The following is a 16,444-nucleotide window of genomic DNA, read 5'->3' on the forward strand; positions in this document are numbered from 1 at the left end:
TTTTAAAATATTCTAGTTTTTCTAAGAGGAGCATCTGATTTCAGTGTTCCATTCTTCCCTCACCTACTTTTGTGAAGTGCTTACAAGTGGTAACATGACTTGTTAGCAGAAAGTCAAAAGAAAGGACCATAAACCACCAATTGGTTTAATCCTTAAACATTCCTGTATTTATTAAATGTTTTTTGAGTGCTTCCTAAGCCTAAGATTCTGTCCTGTTTTTGTTAATTAAGAATTAATCTTAGGGGGTTAGCTCGTAAAGTTTTTTTTTGATCTAAGTAGAACAGAGGAAATTCTTTGTCTCATAACAGGAAGTTGATTTTTACAATTTTAAAAAGAGATCAGCATCTTCATATATTGTCCAAACAAACAAACCAACAACCCATAAACGAGTGACCAAATACGCACATAAGTAAGTGCTCAAAACCATCCGTCATCAAGGGAGTGCACATTAAAAGTGTAGTGGGCTGTACCACTACACTGATACTCGCTAGAATGATATAGTATCCCTAAATATCATGTACAGAGAGATGTAGCAATTTGTCTAATGTCAGACAGCTAGAAAATTGCAGAGCAGAGGTGAAAACCTAAAACCTCAGCTTGCGGTCTTTGCACTGCACCACAACTGCTGAGTTATGGAGGGTTTTGATTACTGGCCAAGAAGTTCAGACTGTCCTTTGGATCAATGCTTTCAGATGTCTTTGATCACGACACCACAGTGAGAAGTAAAGTATACCTTGTGTCCCAATAACTCAGATGTACTTAGAAGTATAATACTAAAACAGAAGTTTCACAAAACAATGCTCTCATATACTATGTGCTGTGTACTCTCTGTCCCATTCTTGGCCATTACTATTTTAAAATCTGGTTGTGACCCACCAAATTGGTTTTGTAGCCCATTAATACAATTTGAAAATCTCTTTCATAGATAGTGAGTTTTGAGAAATTGAATAATGCTACACTTTACATGTGGGAATGTAGGTTCTGTGTTGTAAGACTTACTTTATGTACTAATTTTATGAACACTTTGCCTTTCAGCTTACTAATAAAACTTTGAGCAACAGCAGTCAGTCTGAGTTAGAAAACCGACTCCATCAGCTGACAGAGACTCTCATCCAGAAGCAGACGATGCTGGAGAGTCTTAGCACAGAGAAGAACTCTCTGGTCTTCCAGCTGGAGCGCCTTGAGCAGCAGGTGAACTCCGCCAGTGGAAGTAGCAACAGTGGGTCTTCTATTAATATGTCTGGAGTTGACAATGGCGAAGGTAACAAAAAAGGAATTTCAAAAGAACATTGCATTGCCTTTATTTCCAACCTTGCTAATTGAGGCGTGACTTTGAGAAGTTACAGAAAGACCTTTTTTTTTTTTTTTTTACAAGAAGGTCCATCCAGCAAAGCACTGCTTTTCTCCTGATGTGAGGCCTGAGCCGTGCACTGTTTGACATGATCTTTAGCAAACAGGACAGTGGGCTATGAATATGCCGCTCCTTAGTATGAGACTTGGAGAAGGGAGACTTGAGGAACGGTGATCATGTTGAAATACATAGGACATTCTACAAGATATTGATGACAAGGTAGATAATTTGGCAGTAAGGGGTTTTCAGGAAACTTGAAGATTTGCTGTAAAAATCTTCCAGTCTGTAATTATGAATATTAAAGTTAATAGTCCTGTAAGTATATCCATGCTCTATAATTTCAATTGAGAAATCTGTAGATTCCCAAAGTAATAATCAAGAAGAATGTTAAAGATTTCAGTATGAGCTTCAGCAGATCTAGTTTTTAATCTTAGAGCTTCATAAAGCCTACAAAGTAGTCATTCAGTAAATTTCTCAGTTCTTAGGCTTTCAACTAAAATTTTTTTAAGGGGCGCCTGGGTGGCTCAGTCAGCTAAGCATCTGCCTTTAGCTCAGGTCATGATCCAGAGTCCTGGGATCAAGCCCCACATTGGGCTCCCTTCTTAGCAGGAAGCCTGCTTCTCCCTCTCCCTCTGCCATTCCCCCTACTTGTGCACTCTCTCTCTCTGTCAGATAAATAAAATCCTTTTAAAAAGTAAATAAAAGTTTTTTTAAGTTTTTTTTTTTTTCAGCGTAACAGTATTCATTGTTTTTGCACCACACCCAGTGCTCCATGCAATCTGCCCTCTATAATACCCACCACCTGGTTCCCCCAACCTCCCACCCACCCCCTCTTCGAAACCCTCAGATTGCTTTTCAGAGTCCATAGTCTCTCATGGTTCACCTCCCCCTCCAATTTCCCCCAACTTCCTTCTCCTCTCTAACACCCCTTGTCCTCCATGCTATTTGTTATGCTCCACAAACAAGTGAAACCATATGATAATTGACTGTCTCTGCTTGACTTATTTCACTCAGCATAATCTCTTCCAGTCCTGTCCATGTTGCTACAAAAGTTGGGTATTCGTCCTTTCTGATGGAGGCATCATACTCCATAATGTATATGGAACTTGTTTTACATGTTTGTTTTTTAATAACATGGTTGCTATGAAAAGAAATCTCCAAAAAAAGGATATTAAAATCATCCAAATAATCCATTCCCCTCAGATAACATTTTGGAATATCTCCTTCCAGATTTTTTTTGCTGTATATGTTTATATTATCTATTTTATTGGTTTTTAACTTTTTCATATAAATCCATTTATTTTTAAGATTTACTTATTTATTAGAGGGAGAGAGAAAGAGGGAGGGAGGGAAAGAAGGAATTTCCAGCAGGCTCCCTGCTGAGCGTGGAGCCCGATGCACGGCTTGATCTAACCATGAGATCATGACCTGAGCTGAAATCAAGAGTCACACACTTAACTGACTGAGCCACCCAGGGGCCCCTAGAGCTTACTTTAAAAAACAAAAACAAAAAAACTCTAATCTGTGACAAAATAGCCCAGGAGAAGATCCTAATTAATACATAAGAATTAAATATAATCTGTCAGAATTGTGGTTCTGGACTAGCTGGTGAGCTGGGGGGAATTTGTTTAAAGTTAAATCTTCATTTCATTTGCACACAAAATTAATCCCTGTTAGAGTGAAGAATCAAGTATTAAAACCTGGAAAAACTAGAAGAAAATTATGGTATTTTTGGTTAGAAAAGTGTTCAGTCTCACTAGTAATTACACATACCAAAGAAGGCAAATTAAAGCACTTTATTGAAGTCCCAAAGGAGGTAAGGTGATGGTAGACTCGAGGGAGGTCTGCAGGAAGAGTTTCCAGGCAAAGAGAAGAGCAGGTGCAAAGGCCCAGAAGTAGGAGCAGTGCCGGCATGTTGTAGGAACAGAAAGGAGGCCAGTGCAGCTGGAGAAGACTGAGTGAGGGGGGAGAGTAGTCCAAGGGGAATTCAGAGAACTTTGAAGAATCTTGAGAGGGGTGACTGACTGCACTTTGGCAAGATGCCTCTGGCAGCTATGTCCAGAGTAGATTACAGAGAGCTGAGTGGAGGCGGGGGACCAGAGAGGAAGCATCACATTAATCTGTGTGAGGGAGGGTGGCAGTTCAAACCAGAGTGAGATCTTGAGGGGGTTATCGTAAAGGTGAGCGGGCAGGTTGGATGTGGAGTTCAAGAGAAGGGAGTCCAGGGTTTTGGCCTGAGATGATGGCGCGGTGGTGCGATGTACTCAGATGGGGAAAATGGCAGGGTGAGTAGGTTGGCAGGGAGGGCAGAAAGTCAGGATCGTGGTTTTGGCCATGCTGAGCTTGAGATGCTGTTCGACATCCAGATGGAAACAAAACAGATGAGTAGATGAGTCTGGAGTTGGTGGTCCAGGCTGAGGATACCAATCTGGGAGTCATCAGCATTGTAGAAAGGGTGTCTGGCCTCACTCTTGCTAGCGTAGGAAGAAAGTGCTCATTAATATTGACTCCTGGCAACATTTGGTATTTGTAAACTTCAGTTTTTACTAATTTCATGAGGAAATAATTGTTTTAGTGTTTACATTTTTATTTTTATGGATATAGAAATTTAAATATTTTATATGACCAAATTTATCTGTCTTTATGGTTTCACCTTCTTTGTGTAATGCTTAGAAAGTTGGCCTTTGAGAATTTCTTTCATTTCTAATACAGTAATATATTCAACTATAATTTTGTTAGGACATTGCTTTTGGTATTTGTACACTGATTCACTATTTTCTTGCTTAAACAGGCACACGGCTCCGAAATGTTCCTGTTCTTTTTAATGATACAGAAACAAATCTGGCAGGAATGTACGGAAAAGTCCGAAAAGCTGCTAGTTCAATTGACCAGTTTAGGTAAGCAAGGGCAGTAATGATTGAGTGATGGATTGTCAGCTGCTCTTGTATCCTTTTCTGGTGGCTTCAGTCACAGTGAGTCCCCTCAGGCAGAGCTGGTAATTTAGAGCAGTATTTCCCTGCTTCCTGTCACGGTATTTTGATCTCATGAGATGGCTTCATGTGGTGGGCCAGTGCCTGTGTTTTACTGAAGATGATTAACCCTGATCATTTCTCTTCTTTCTGTAGTAAACTCATATTAAAGTTCATTGAGAAAATGTTCATGTCATGTAAATGCATCTTTTGAAATGTTTTTTTCATTACTTTATCATATGATGAGAATAAAAGATGCCACTATGTTTAAGTGAACAGTATTCATGTTAACATATACTTTACATATATTACATCAGCAACATATCATCTGTATACATGTTTTTGTATATTTGTAACTTCTTTATACTAGCAAACATGTACCTTATAAAGAAAATGTTTTAACGGTGTATGTTTGCCTTGATAAATGTCATGTTTAAATAATCCATTAAACTCTTTGGCCTCTTGGTGTTTATAATTAAACACAATTATAATGACTTATTGCAAAATAGAGCAATCTCTTACATTTTTGTGTAAGAATAGAGCTGTGGTGTTTAAAATCAAGAGAATGATTTGCTAAGGTTCTCGAGGCCATGGGGCCAACAATGCCATAGTCGTTACATTCAGATTATTAAGCACATTTATTTCAATTCTTTATTTATTCAACATATGTAATAATTTTTAGACAAATTAGATACGAGGCACCATGCTGATGGCAGTGAAAGAAGCAGAAAGGCCTAGAAGAAGGGTGTATTTGCCTTGTAGGTGTATCCATCTTGACAGGGAAAAATGTTGCAAAGAGGTGGGAGTAGTAAGATCTGGGCTTCATATTCTTCCCATATTTCCTTTAGTTAATTGGTTAGTTGCCTTTCTGTAGTTCTAAGCCTTTTAGAAGCATGTGTTGGGGGAGGGTATGTGCTATGGTGAGTGCTGTGCAATGTGTAAGCCTGATGATTCACAGATCTGCACCCCTGGGGCAAATAATGCATTATATGCTAATAAAAATAATTTAAATAAATAAGGGGAAAAAAAGAAAAAGGAGAAAAGAGGAAAGGAAGAAAGAAGTGAGGAAGGAGGGAAGGAAGGAGCATGTGTCCGTGCGCCAACTTCGGGTTAGCTGTGCAGGTGTTCGCCGGCCGGACTCTTTCTCCTGTGCATGTGTTGATGCTCGCCTTGTCTCTTCCATGTAACTTCTTTGGTCTCTAAAAGAAGAATTATTTAGAGAGTTTTCCCCTATAGTTGTAGCTAAAGACTTAAGAAAACTAGACTGTATTTAAATCAAGCCACAAAGAATAGAGAAAGTATTTGTTTACTGTGATGATTCTGTATGGTTATTTCAAGTAATCACTTAACAGTCTACCATAAAATGATTTTTCTTTTACGGTGGTCACCTTAATAATTTATCCAAGAAATCCTAAAAAGCATCATTAGCTGTTGCCCCAGGAATTTGTGCTTTGAGTGTAACTGTGTCCTCTCCCTCCCCCCGTTGGCACAGCATCCGCCTGGGAATTTTTCTCCGAAGATACCCCATAGCACGAGTGTTTGTAATTATATATATGGTAAGTATATTTGAAAAACTTATTTGAAAAAATAACACTACACTTGATTTTTAGCAGTTTTTTTTAGTTGCTGATCATTTTGGGTAAAAGTCCAACAATTAGTTTTGAAAGAAAATAGGACTCATTGTTGGCCATGAAAACTTTTTTTCTCACGGATGCAAGTAGAGTTACAGTTCACTTTGTCTAAAACATAAATTGCTCAAAGCCTTGTCCTACAGTAAAACGACCTATAATGCAGTTCGTTACCTCCACTTCTGAGCCCCTCTAGTGACAAAAATGGGGTGCAAAACAGTTGATTTCATTTTTATGTTGATGTAAAGTTTCTTTGATTATTTTCCTGTGTTTAGCTTTGCATTCTGAAAGGACCTCAAGGTTGATTTTCATCCTTCCATGTTTCTTAGCCCTAATACAATGGTCGCCAGTGTTTGCAATACTGTTTCATGTGTCCTTTGACCGTAAAAAGCCCTCTAACTGTTCCGAGTGAGGACATCTAGTTGAGTTCAATTAAGACAAGCAGTCTTCCTGAAAAAGAAAAAGCTTACGTAGAAATTTCTCTGTGATCCACTAGAGGGAAGAATTACTCCTTTGAATAAAAAGTTTTTAAGAAACTGTGGGATGGAGAGAAAAAAAAGAAAAAAATTGAACAGCATCAAGAAGGATTTAGAATAGGAGCACACAGGTGGATTCCGGTGTCGGGGCTGATAAGGAACACCTGCGCCAGGTGTCTGTCCTGCTGTCAGCGCTGCCAGGAGGGAGCTGGGGGAAGTCCTCCCTGTAGGTCCTGTGTTAGACCTTAAATCAGCCTCTGAAGCCTGACACATTATTCCCATCAGGAATGTCTTCCCGTCTCCTCTTCACCAAATCACGGCTCACCCCTTTTGCAAAACGCCAACCATACAACCATGACTCTGTTCTAAAAAGCTTTTGCAAGCAACTTCATGTGCATCTAGCAGTTTCAATCCTGGCCTCTACTCCGAGTTATAATCCCCTGATGGGTTATTTATGTGTACCCGTGTGTGTTATGAGAGCGCTAACAACTCTGATCATTCTCAACCGAGGATTGTGTAGGTTTCAAAACCGTTCCCCTCCCTTGCACTTCGCCCGTCTGTTTGCATGTTTATTTCTTCATTACTTATTCAGTAAACAGGTAGCCAGGCACTTGCAAGGTTGCAGACCCAGTGCTAGCCTCAGGACTGCAAAGATAAGACGTGGTTCCCGCCCTCAGGGTAGACACAGCGAGCCTTTGGTGAAGATTGATGTATTGGTTAATCTATAAATTGTCTGCTCTTTCTTCAGGCTTTGCTTCACCTCTGGGTCATGATCGTTCTGTTGACTTACACACCAGAAATGCACCATGACCAACCCCATGGCAAATGAACTGAGCCCAGTCACCTCAGTGATTGGTTGTCTTTTTTTGGACTTGGGATCTGCAGAAGGACCAGTCGCCTAAAACCGCTGAGAAAGGTGCACAAGGTTATTTCATCACTACAGGCTTTTAACTCGTTAAGTTATTATACAAGTGCTCTGCTACCTAAATCTTCCTCTCATTTCCTTCAAATGGTAAGAGTTTCTAAAACAGGCAGACAGTAATTTAATAAGCTCAGCTCTGCTTTTTCTGAAGTCAGAGGTTCACTGTATAATCATATACACAGAGACCGGCTGGGTTTGTTCGCCTCCGTACGGACCATCCTATTTTAGGTGACACGCATTATGGGTTATAATCAGGGAGACTAATTGTATTTAGTGATACAAATAAAATGTTTTCTTTTTGATAATTCCGTCTGCTTTTGTATTTTCGTATATTTAGCTTTGCAAATATGGATTTGCTTCTTTCATGCTAAAGACTGGATTGGTGTAAGTTTTTGTATAAACACATAAATAAAATTTACTGTGCGTTTTTCTTTTTTAAAATAATAGTTTCTCATCCCCATTGAATAGGACCTTCCCAAACCAGCCGGCGTGAGGAGAGCAGAAAGCAGCAGCGGCGTCTCCCCGTGGGTGATTCCTGGTGCTTTGCCCCCGCGCCGCCGTGCGCACCTCTCCCTCCTGTCCCCACCGTGCCGGCCGCCCCTGCTTGTCACGCACTCAGTCACTGTCCTCCTCTCTCCCTTTTCTCGAGCCTGGGCCCTGGGTTAGCTCAGGACATCCCTGCTCTTAGCTTTTAGGAACGAAATCTGTTTCATCAACCTTTGTACTTTTAAAACACTCCAATGCAAAAATGTTACAGCGTTTCTGAAAAGAGACATTTCTTTTACCTTAAGTTCATTGTCTCTCTTGGCTTTCCTTTCCCTCCACATGTCTGAATTCCTAAGTCTTCTGGTCCCTGGTGGTCTGTCTTCACGTGTGATTAATACATGTAGATCTGGGGCAGGATGGGGGCCAGTTCTTCCTGTCAGGAATGTTGTTGAAGACGCCTGCTGGTGCCAACTGAAAACCTGACCGGTTTCTGTTAATGACATCTGTACCATGATTTTAATTGGCTATTAATTCTCCCGAAGTTTTGATACCCTAGGAAATGTTTCTTATTTTTCATGAGAAAATGAAGTTTTGAAGGTTATCTGATGCATGCTTGAGCTTTTTCTCAGCTTAGTGTGAATGAAGAAGGCAGAAGCGCCGCATCGGCTGAAAGCGGAGATGAGAGATGCGGGGTGGAGACTGCGGGTGGGGGGGCTGTCGGCGTGGAGCTGGGAGGCCGGCTTTGAGCTCACATGGGATAAAGGACAAGTGTGGTTCTTGCTGCTCTCTTCGAAAGGTGGTTTTTCCTCTCTTCTAATTTGGAAAAATTTCTGAAAAATGATTAAAACCAGGTTACATAACTTAAATGGAAAACAGCACATGCTTCCCTGTCGTGTCCTGCCAGACTTCCCGTCTCCATGCGTCCTCCTGCCTCTAAATCTTCCTTCAGTCTTTGTACTTTCTTGGCTTTGGAAATAGTTTGACAAAGTGTTTCCAAGATTTTTTTTTTTTTTTTTTAGTTTTAATTTTAATTGAGTTTCAGTTTCAATATTCTTAGCCACTAACAACTGGGGAATTTTTTTAAAGTGTTCCCTTTCATTTATCCTCAGATAGCACGAAACCTTGACCTAATTAAAAGGATTGCATGAGAGCCAGTTGTTTTCCTTTTTATCCAGTGTATTCATTTAAAGACATTATACATACGTAGAGTCTGTATAATACATATACGTTACAGATATGTATGTATACAGATAATCTCAGAACTCTGTACTGCTTTCTATTTATAGCTATCAATTGGAAAATAAGATTGTTTTACTATTAGAAGATTATTTCTCTTTATGTAAACTTTGTGCATATCAGAGGCTACCATTTCTGTTGCTACAGAACAAAACCACCGAAGGAAAAGCGTGGGTTTGTAAACACATGTTTACCAGCCTGTCTGTTCAGGGAGGAAGGGATCGGCTCTCTGGGCCTGGGCCGTCCAGCCTCAGTTTGAGAAGCCTGAAGAATCCAACTCCCCCTGTGGGGGCAAAAACCCCGACTACTCAGATATGCCTCACTGGGTGCTCACTCTCTATGGCAAGAGGCCATATTGGAAAAGGCCCTGTATTGGAAAAGGCCGTATGGGCATCTTGGTAGGAGGAAGTAGAAGGAAAGAATTGTTAAAGAGCATAGTCAGGGACTGACAGCCTAAGGCAGCTCTTCCGGCTGAGACTGGTCAGAAGAAAGAAATGATTGAGAAAAAAAAAAGTCTTAGTGGTCATGCTGAACATGTTTAACTAGTGTTCCTATGAACCCTTTCCTGAGTGAGAAGAACACAGAAGTTCATGCTTCTAAGACTCAAACATACACCTCAAGATAAGAGTTTCTCTTTTAAAGGAACATTAGAACCTCAAGTTCAAAGCCTTATTCTTAGAAGATGCCTCAAAGAAAAAAGCGAGTGGTCAAGTTTTATTTCAAGCTCTAATAAGGCTCCAAAGTCATTCAATGTGTGAATGCCCTGCGTGCTGGTCCCTTCTACGAACTGGGAGTAGCAGGGAGCGGAAGTCTCTGTGCTGGTGGGGCTTAATGTTTAAGTGGGAGGGCAGACGAAACGTGCAGAACGTGAGCTTGGTATTAAATGCTGGGAAGATCAATGTGAAGGAAGAGAGAAGTGGTGGGGGGGGGGGGGGGGTCCTCTGCAGAAATGACCCTGGCACGGGGCCTGAGCCCTGGGGTAGGCCGTGCAAAACCCGGCCGGCTTCCTGGGCAGGAGCTGACAGGAGGCCAAAGCGTCTGGAATGGGAGCAGGCTCCGTGAGGAAAGACAGAGCGGTGGGCAGCGTGGTAGCGACCTCTAGCCCGAGGGGAGGACTTGGAATGTGAAATCCTTTTTCTTTTCTCCTTAGTAACCTCCTCCGACCTTGAACCACCAATTCCTTTAAATTGCTTTTCTGAATTTTAAAACTTAAAAATCTGTACTTCAGAAACCCCAGGCTACAATGGCTCCAGATGCCAACGATGCATAGTGTCGATTTCTCGTTGTTGCCGTGAAGACAGGCCGAACCCACAGCCGGCGACTTGTGTTTCCCTGTGTAGCTGCAGGGCAGCGCGTCAATGCGCTTGCGTGTTCCGCCATAACTTCTTGGTCTCCACATTCACTGTTAACTCTTCCTGTTTGTTCAAGTGAAGAGCAAACAAAAATGAAATGAAATCCAAGAGGACAGCTGAAGACCAACATGTCCCGTGTTTGTCCAAGCATGGCCTGACTCACGGCCTACCACCACCGCTGTCGCACGCCATGGGACCTCAGAAACCCCAACATATTGGGACATCTCTGATCCCCAGAGGTGAGGACCATCCTTCTTTTTCCACTGTTGTATCCTCGGTGCCCAGACCAATGCCTGGCCCGCAACGGGCCTTCCACTGCTGCTCCCCGAACTTCGCCGGCTACACCAGGCAGAGTACCAAGCGGCACAGTCCCTCTGTGCTCTGATTCCGTCGCTCAGCATCTGTCCGTTCGTGCAGCACGTCTGGTTCCTAAGACCAGGCCAAAGAAGAGCAGCCACCTGGCCAGGTACGTTGACAGTGCTGAGGACTCCGACTGGGCTGCTTGCCAGAATCTCCCCAGAAAGAGAAAGGCCGTAAGTATCTAAAATACAAAACGAAAAGGTGGCCCGAGGATCCTGCCGGTCCTGGCTGCGCACAAACAAGAGCTTTACTCATCGGGGAAGTTCAGTCGTGCTTAATGGACTTTTCCCAAAAGACAGTGGAGAAGATTCCTGAAAGCAGAAAGATACTCAGGTTCAATTTTTAGAAGTTCTGCAAAGCAACGCCTGCATATAATTAGGTTCTTTCCTCATACCAAATTTCCCTCTCTTCCCCGCTGGACCTCCCCCCTATAGGAGGGCTGCTTAAGCGGAGTTTACATAAAGTAGTAAGATGTGCATGTGCACACTTTTCAGCCACTAGCAATTTGCTTGAACTCACAAATACGCTGTAAGTCAATTGAATTCAAGAATCAATTAAAACCTTAAATGGAATCCTGGCTAGAACATGCTTTCTAATGGGCTGATGTCACAGCAAGGGGGTAAAAATTGGTTTTCGAGAGGGCAGAAGTACTGTTTGTCTATATAAAGCCCAGGTGTGCGTGCCATGCGTACCAGGCAACCTGGCACAGATTTCGTGGCAGTGACTGAAAAGGCTGGGCGACACTGGGCTAGACTGTAAGGCAGAGACCCAGCTCCCGCCCTTATGGAACCTGCACCCCAACAAGGGAAACTGATGCACATCGGAGCCAGGCATGGTCTGGTCCTCACTGCCTCTGAGCTTCCAACCCCCTCACACATCTCAGTCTGCTCTCTGGTCTCTTGGGTCGTTCCAGTCCTACCCTCCCCAATTACTCACGGCCTCTTCCTGTGGAAGCATTTCACATCCTGTCCACCTTGGCCTTATAAACTGACTTCTTTGGCTAGTGAAATACGAGTGGAGGGGATATGTGTCATCCCCAAACAGGAGCTTGTTCCTCTGCCGTGAGCCCAGCATGGCCCAGAGAGGCGCTGCTCTTTCAGCCTCGGTCCTGGAAGGCTGACGTGGGACACAGTCAGAACATGGGGCATGTTCGCAGTGGACGTGTAGCTTAAATGAGCAGTTAACTCTTGGCTTCTGTGGGACCCTGAGACTCGGGAGGTTGGTTGTTGGGGAATGTAACCTAGTGATGGCTGACTAATGCGCCCCCCAGTGCCTGATTACTTCCTCTCCGCCTCCAGACCTCCCCTCTGCTTACAACTCTCCCCGCCTGCCATCAGCTTAAATGCCACTTTCTCTACAAAGTCAAAACACCTCCTTCCTCATCCCTCCAAAAAAAGAGAAGAGATGCTAGGCTGGGTGCCGATAGTGGGCAGGCTAATGGCCCTCCAAAGATGTCCATGTGCTAGTCTCCGGAACCTGTGAATACGTTGTGGCAAAAGGGACACCGCACACGCAAGCAAGTGAAGGATCGTGACGCAGGGAGGTTATCCTAAATTATCCAGTAGTCCTACATTGGTCCTCAGAAGATGGAAGCAGAAGGCAGAAGAGCCAGAAGGAGATGTGGTGGCAGAAGCGGAAGTCAGAGGGGTTCAGTTGCTGCCTTTGCAGATAGGGAAGGGGCTGTGAGCTGAGGAAGGCAAGCGACCCCTCCAAGCCGGAGACAGCAAGGAAAACCGAGTGTCCCCTCGGCCTCCGCAGAGCAACACGGCTCTGCCAAGGCCTTGATATGAGCCCAGTGAGACCCAGTTCAGACTTCTGATCTCCAGAACTGTAAAAAGTCATTTGTATTGTCTTAAGCCACTGTGTGGTAATTTGTTACAGTGGCAGCAGACACCCATAGTGTCCCTCCCTGGTTATGAGCTCCCGACACACACCACAGGCCCTACGCATCACGGAGCTGCCTCTTCTCTTTCCATCAGTCCAGCTGGACTCCACGTTTGACGCACCCGTCTGTCTCCGTGCTGTCCTCGGAGCCGAGGAGGGCGCATGGCCGATTTCCAGAATGAGTGCAACTCCAGAAACTAGGACAAAGGAGGAATAGTGGTGTGTGACAACGAAGAGATATGAAGCTGAGAACTGGCTGCTGCTACTTTCCGGCTGGCTTCCCTAGCTACGGCCAAGCCCCTAAACATCTCTACTTCTGTTCCCTCATCTTGAAGAATGGAGAAACGGGAAAGAATGACAAAGAATTCCCCCATAGGTAAAAAGAGCATTTTCTAAGTTGAAGATGTATTCAAATGTTAGGTTTTGTTGTTGTTGGGTAGTGTGTTTATTTTAACGTTGGAGTGGACCGAGAAAGTGGAAAAGAACCTTACAGACAACCAGTTGTCCATGTTCCCTAGAGCAAGATGGTGACAAGGCCAGCTCAAAAATGACTACACCTCCCCTCCTCTGACAAGCACTGCTGCTCTCTGAGCCATTGCTGCTGTACCTCGGAGGATAAAACCCCATTTTAACTCCCCTTCTAGACACTTACTGCTGAGATACTCAGTCACAGAATTGCCCCTGCTTCTTGAAACCACCCAACCCAGAACTTCTCCGATTCTTTCATGCCCTCACCATCATCCCACACAAGCCCAGGCCCTTGAGAAGCCCCTCTCATCTCCACTATGGACGTGCTCCGGACCCACATTCTCCCTTGCTGCAGCAAGCATAGCCCGGACGTTGGGTGTTTGTGTTTTATTGGTTTTGACCACAGCGGTGGTCTGGTCAGTGGGCTCTGACAGGAGGTCCTCCATAGTCAGTTTCCTCATTCTGCCTGCAAGCAGATGAGTTCAGAGACCCATCAAGGTCCTCCAACTGGTTACAAACACGAGCTCAAATAGATCTTTTGCTTGTTTGTTTTCTTATAGTCATGAGCTTAAACTCCTTGGTCGCTGAACATGTCCCCTTACCAAAACTGTCTGGTACCGAGTCTTCCACTTCCCATCTTGACCAGAACCTTCCAGGAGCTTTTAGTCGCTGGAGAAAACCTGCTATATTTTTTCAAATAACACTTAGTCCTGGGGCAAAGCCAGATATGTTCTGATGAGAGTTAATTGTTCTTTATCAGCATGAGAGGAAGCAGGTGTGTGTTCCCTGCTGCCATCTGATTTATTTCTCCGAGCTCTAGGAGCAGACACTCCATCAGCCACCCAAGCAGGAAATTGCCTTTCTGCAGAAGGTAAACAAAGAAGGTTTGCATTATTTTTAACTGTAAAATTGGACCTAAAAAAACATCCAGATCACTTGGGCTTTTTCCCCTGGTTGTTAGAATAATATCCTTTAATTGTAAGAAATAGAGAAGTATAAAGAAGAAAGTATCCCTCATGCATCGGCCCACCACTCCAAATTAGTGAATCTTCACGTTTTGGCCTGTTTTCTACCAGTCTTTTTCCCCTCTTTGTGTATATGCAGAAAGATCTAGAAATGGAGAAAGAGCAGGTATTGTTGAAATCATAGTTTTCAATGAATCCATGCTCATTGCAAAAAATCCAAACACCAATGTATACAGAACATTCTAGTGTCCTTTCAGCACCTCCTCATCCAGCCCCTTTCAGTGACAACCACCATAGAATTAGGAAGAGATGGGTTAATACACATGATGCTTTAGTGCTAAAATAAATAAGTGTTTGGTGGTGTATGGCACTTGTTAAGTGAATTCTCCTCATCTCCTTTGGGGCAGACAGACTGTAAGCTGACCTCCGGTGATTTCTCACCTCCTGCCGTCTCTGATTTTGGGTAATCCCTTCCTCACGAGTGCAGGTGGGACCCATGACTTGCTTCTGACCAAGAGAATATGGCAAAGGTGATGGGATGTCACTCTCTTGATTTGGTTACATTACATGGCAAAGGCAGTAGGGTGTCAGCCTTATGATTACTTTACATTATATAAGATGCTGTCGTAGCAGACTGGATTCTCCTTGTTGGTGATGGAATGAGTGGCCGTGTTGAGGAAGCCCCCATGTCAAGGGACTGTGGGCAGTGTCCAGCTAACAGCCAGCAGAAACCCCGGGCCCTCAGTCATACAACCACAAGGAAATGAATTCTGACAACAAGTAAATTCTTCCCCCAGGCAAGCCTCCAGATGAGACCACAGCCCTGGCCAACATCTTCACTGTAACTTTGTAAGACCCAGAACAGAGCACCCCACTAAACTGTACCCAGACTCCTAACCCACAGAAATTGTGAGATAATGAGTGTGTGTTGTTTTGAGCCACTAGACTTGTGGTAATTGGTTATATTGTGATAGAAAGCTAGTACACTTTTCTACGCATTTCCATACTGTAGTGGTTGGGCGCCTTGGGTACAAGCAACAAACACCAGCTCAAACTGGTAGAAGCAACAAGGAAATTGGCAGGTTCTCCTGACTCCAGGCACATTTAAATCCAGGTACTCAGACACTGTATACTGGTATCTTTTTCCTTCCTTCTTAGTTCTCCTTCAGTGTCAGCTTGATTCATAAGAAGCTATTCCCCAAAGATGACTATACTGCTTCAGTTCATATCCCATCAGCTGGACAGCCTCCATGAAAAAGAGTACTCCTTTTACCCCGTAGGTCCAGCAAAAGCCCTGGGGTTGATATCCATGGTTCTGGTTGGACTAACTGAAGACATGTGGCCACTGATCCCCAGGGACAGATGGATGTGGTTCATATACCCACATCCAGACCTCATGAACCAAGACAAGGAGTGGGCTCCAAAAGTGAATGAGGTCCAAGCAGGTGGGATAGAAGCTGAATGAGTGAAGTAATGACCAGGGGTGCCTGGGTGGCTCAGTCAGTTGGTCGGCTGCCTTTGGCTCAGGTCATAATCCCGGGGTCTTGGGATTGAGCCCCGCATCAGGCTCCTTGTTTGGTAGGAGAGCCTGCTTCTCCCTCATCCTTTGCTGGCTGCTCTGCCTACTTGCGCTCTCTCTCTCTTTATCTTTCTGTCAAATAAATAAATAAAATATTAAAAAAAAAAGTAACAACCATCCAGCATGGGTACCTGCATATTTGTATACGCACGTGTCTATGCAATACTTAGATGACACAACAGGATCTACCAATATTGTCATAAATGCCTCCTGTGCAATTTTTGCCAATGTTGATAAAAAATCAGCACAAAAAATGTTAAATTCATAGGTAAGTTGAAGAAATAACACAATGAAAGCCACATGCCTGTCACGAGATCCCCTCACTGTTAACATTTTGCCCCACCTGTTTTCTGTTTTTGTTCTGAATGACAAAGTAAATTGCAGACCTCATGACTCTTCATTCCGGGATATCTCAGCTGGGATCTGGGAAGAAAGTGTCCTATTTAACAATACCATTAACACATCCAAGAAACTTAACATTGTGCAAGGTCATTCCCTAGTATCCCAAGTTCCTGTTCACATTTTTCTCAGAGTCCAAAAAATGTTCTTTGTATGCTATTTTGTAAGTTTTTTTTGATCCAGGATCTAATCCAAGATCGCACTGGATTAACCTCTCTCTTCAATCTCTATTCTAAAATAGCTCTCCCTTTCCCTTCATTTGTCCTTTGTGCACTGATGTGTGTGTGTGTGTGTGTGTGTGTGTGTGTGTGTGTGCGTGCGCACCCTGATATTTTGAAGAGTACGGGCCAGCTACCTTTAATATGCATT

The 16,444-nt window shown here is 43.5% G+C and overlaps 1 protein-coding gene across 1 annotated transcript in view; it reads left to right on the plus strand.

The window, feature by feature from the left end:
• GOLGA5 (golgin A5) overlaps positions 1–7,651 on the plus strand; it is a 31,530-nt gene extending 23,879 nt beyond the window's left edge. Inside the window, exons 10-13 of the mRNA XM_059373846.1 lie at positions 1,036–1,261; positions 4,143–4,248; positions 5,813–5,876; positions 7,173–7,651. Coding sequence (XP_059229829.1) covers positions 1,036–1,261; positions 4,143–4,248; positions 5,813–5,876; positions 7,173–7,253 — 477 coding nt within the window. The 3' untranslated portion in view covers positions 7,254–7,651. The remainder of the gene's footprint in view (positions 1–1,035; positions 1,262–4,142; positions 4,249–5,812; positions 5,877–7,172) is intronic.
• Positions 7,652–16,444: the final 8,793 nt, after the last annotated feature.

The sequence above is a fragment of the Mustela nigripes genome, chromosome 13 (genome assembly GCF_022355385.1).
Source record: "Mustela nigripes isolate SB6536 chromosome 13, MUSNIG.SB6536, whole genome shotgun sequence".
Taxonomy (NCBI): Eukaryota; Metazoa; Chordata; class Mammalia; order Carnivora; family Mustelidae; genus Mustela; species Mustela nigripes.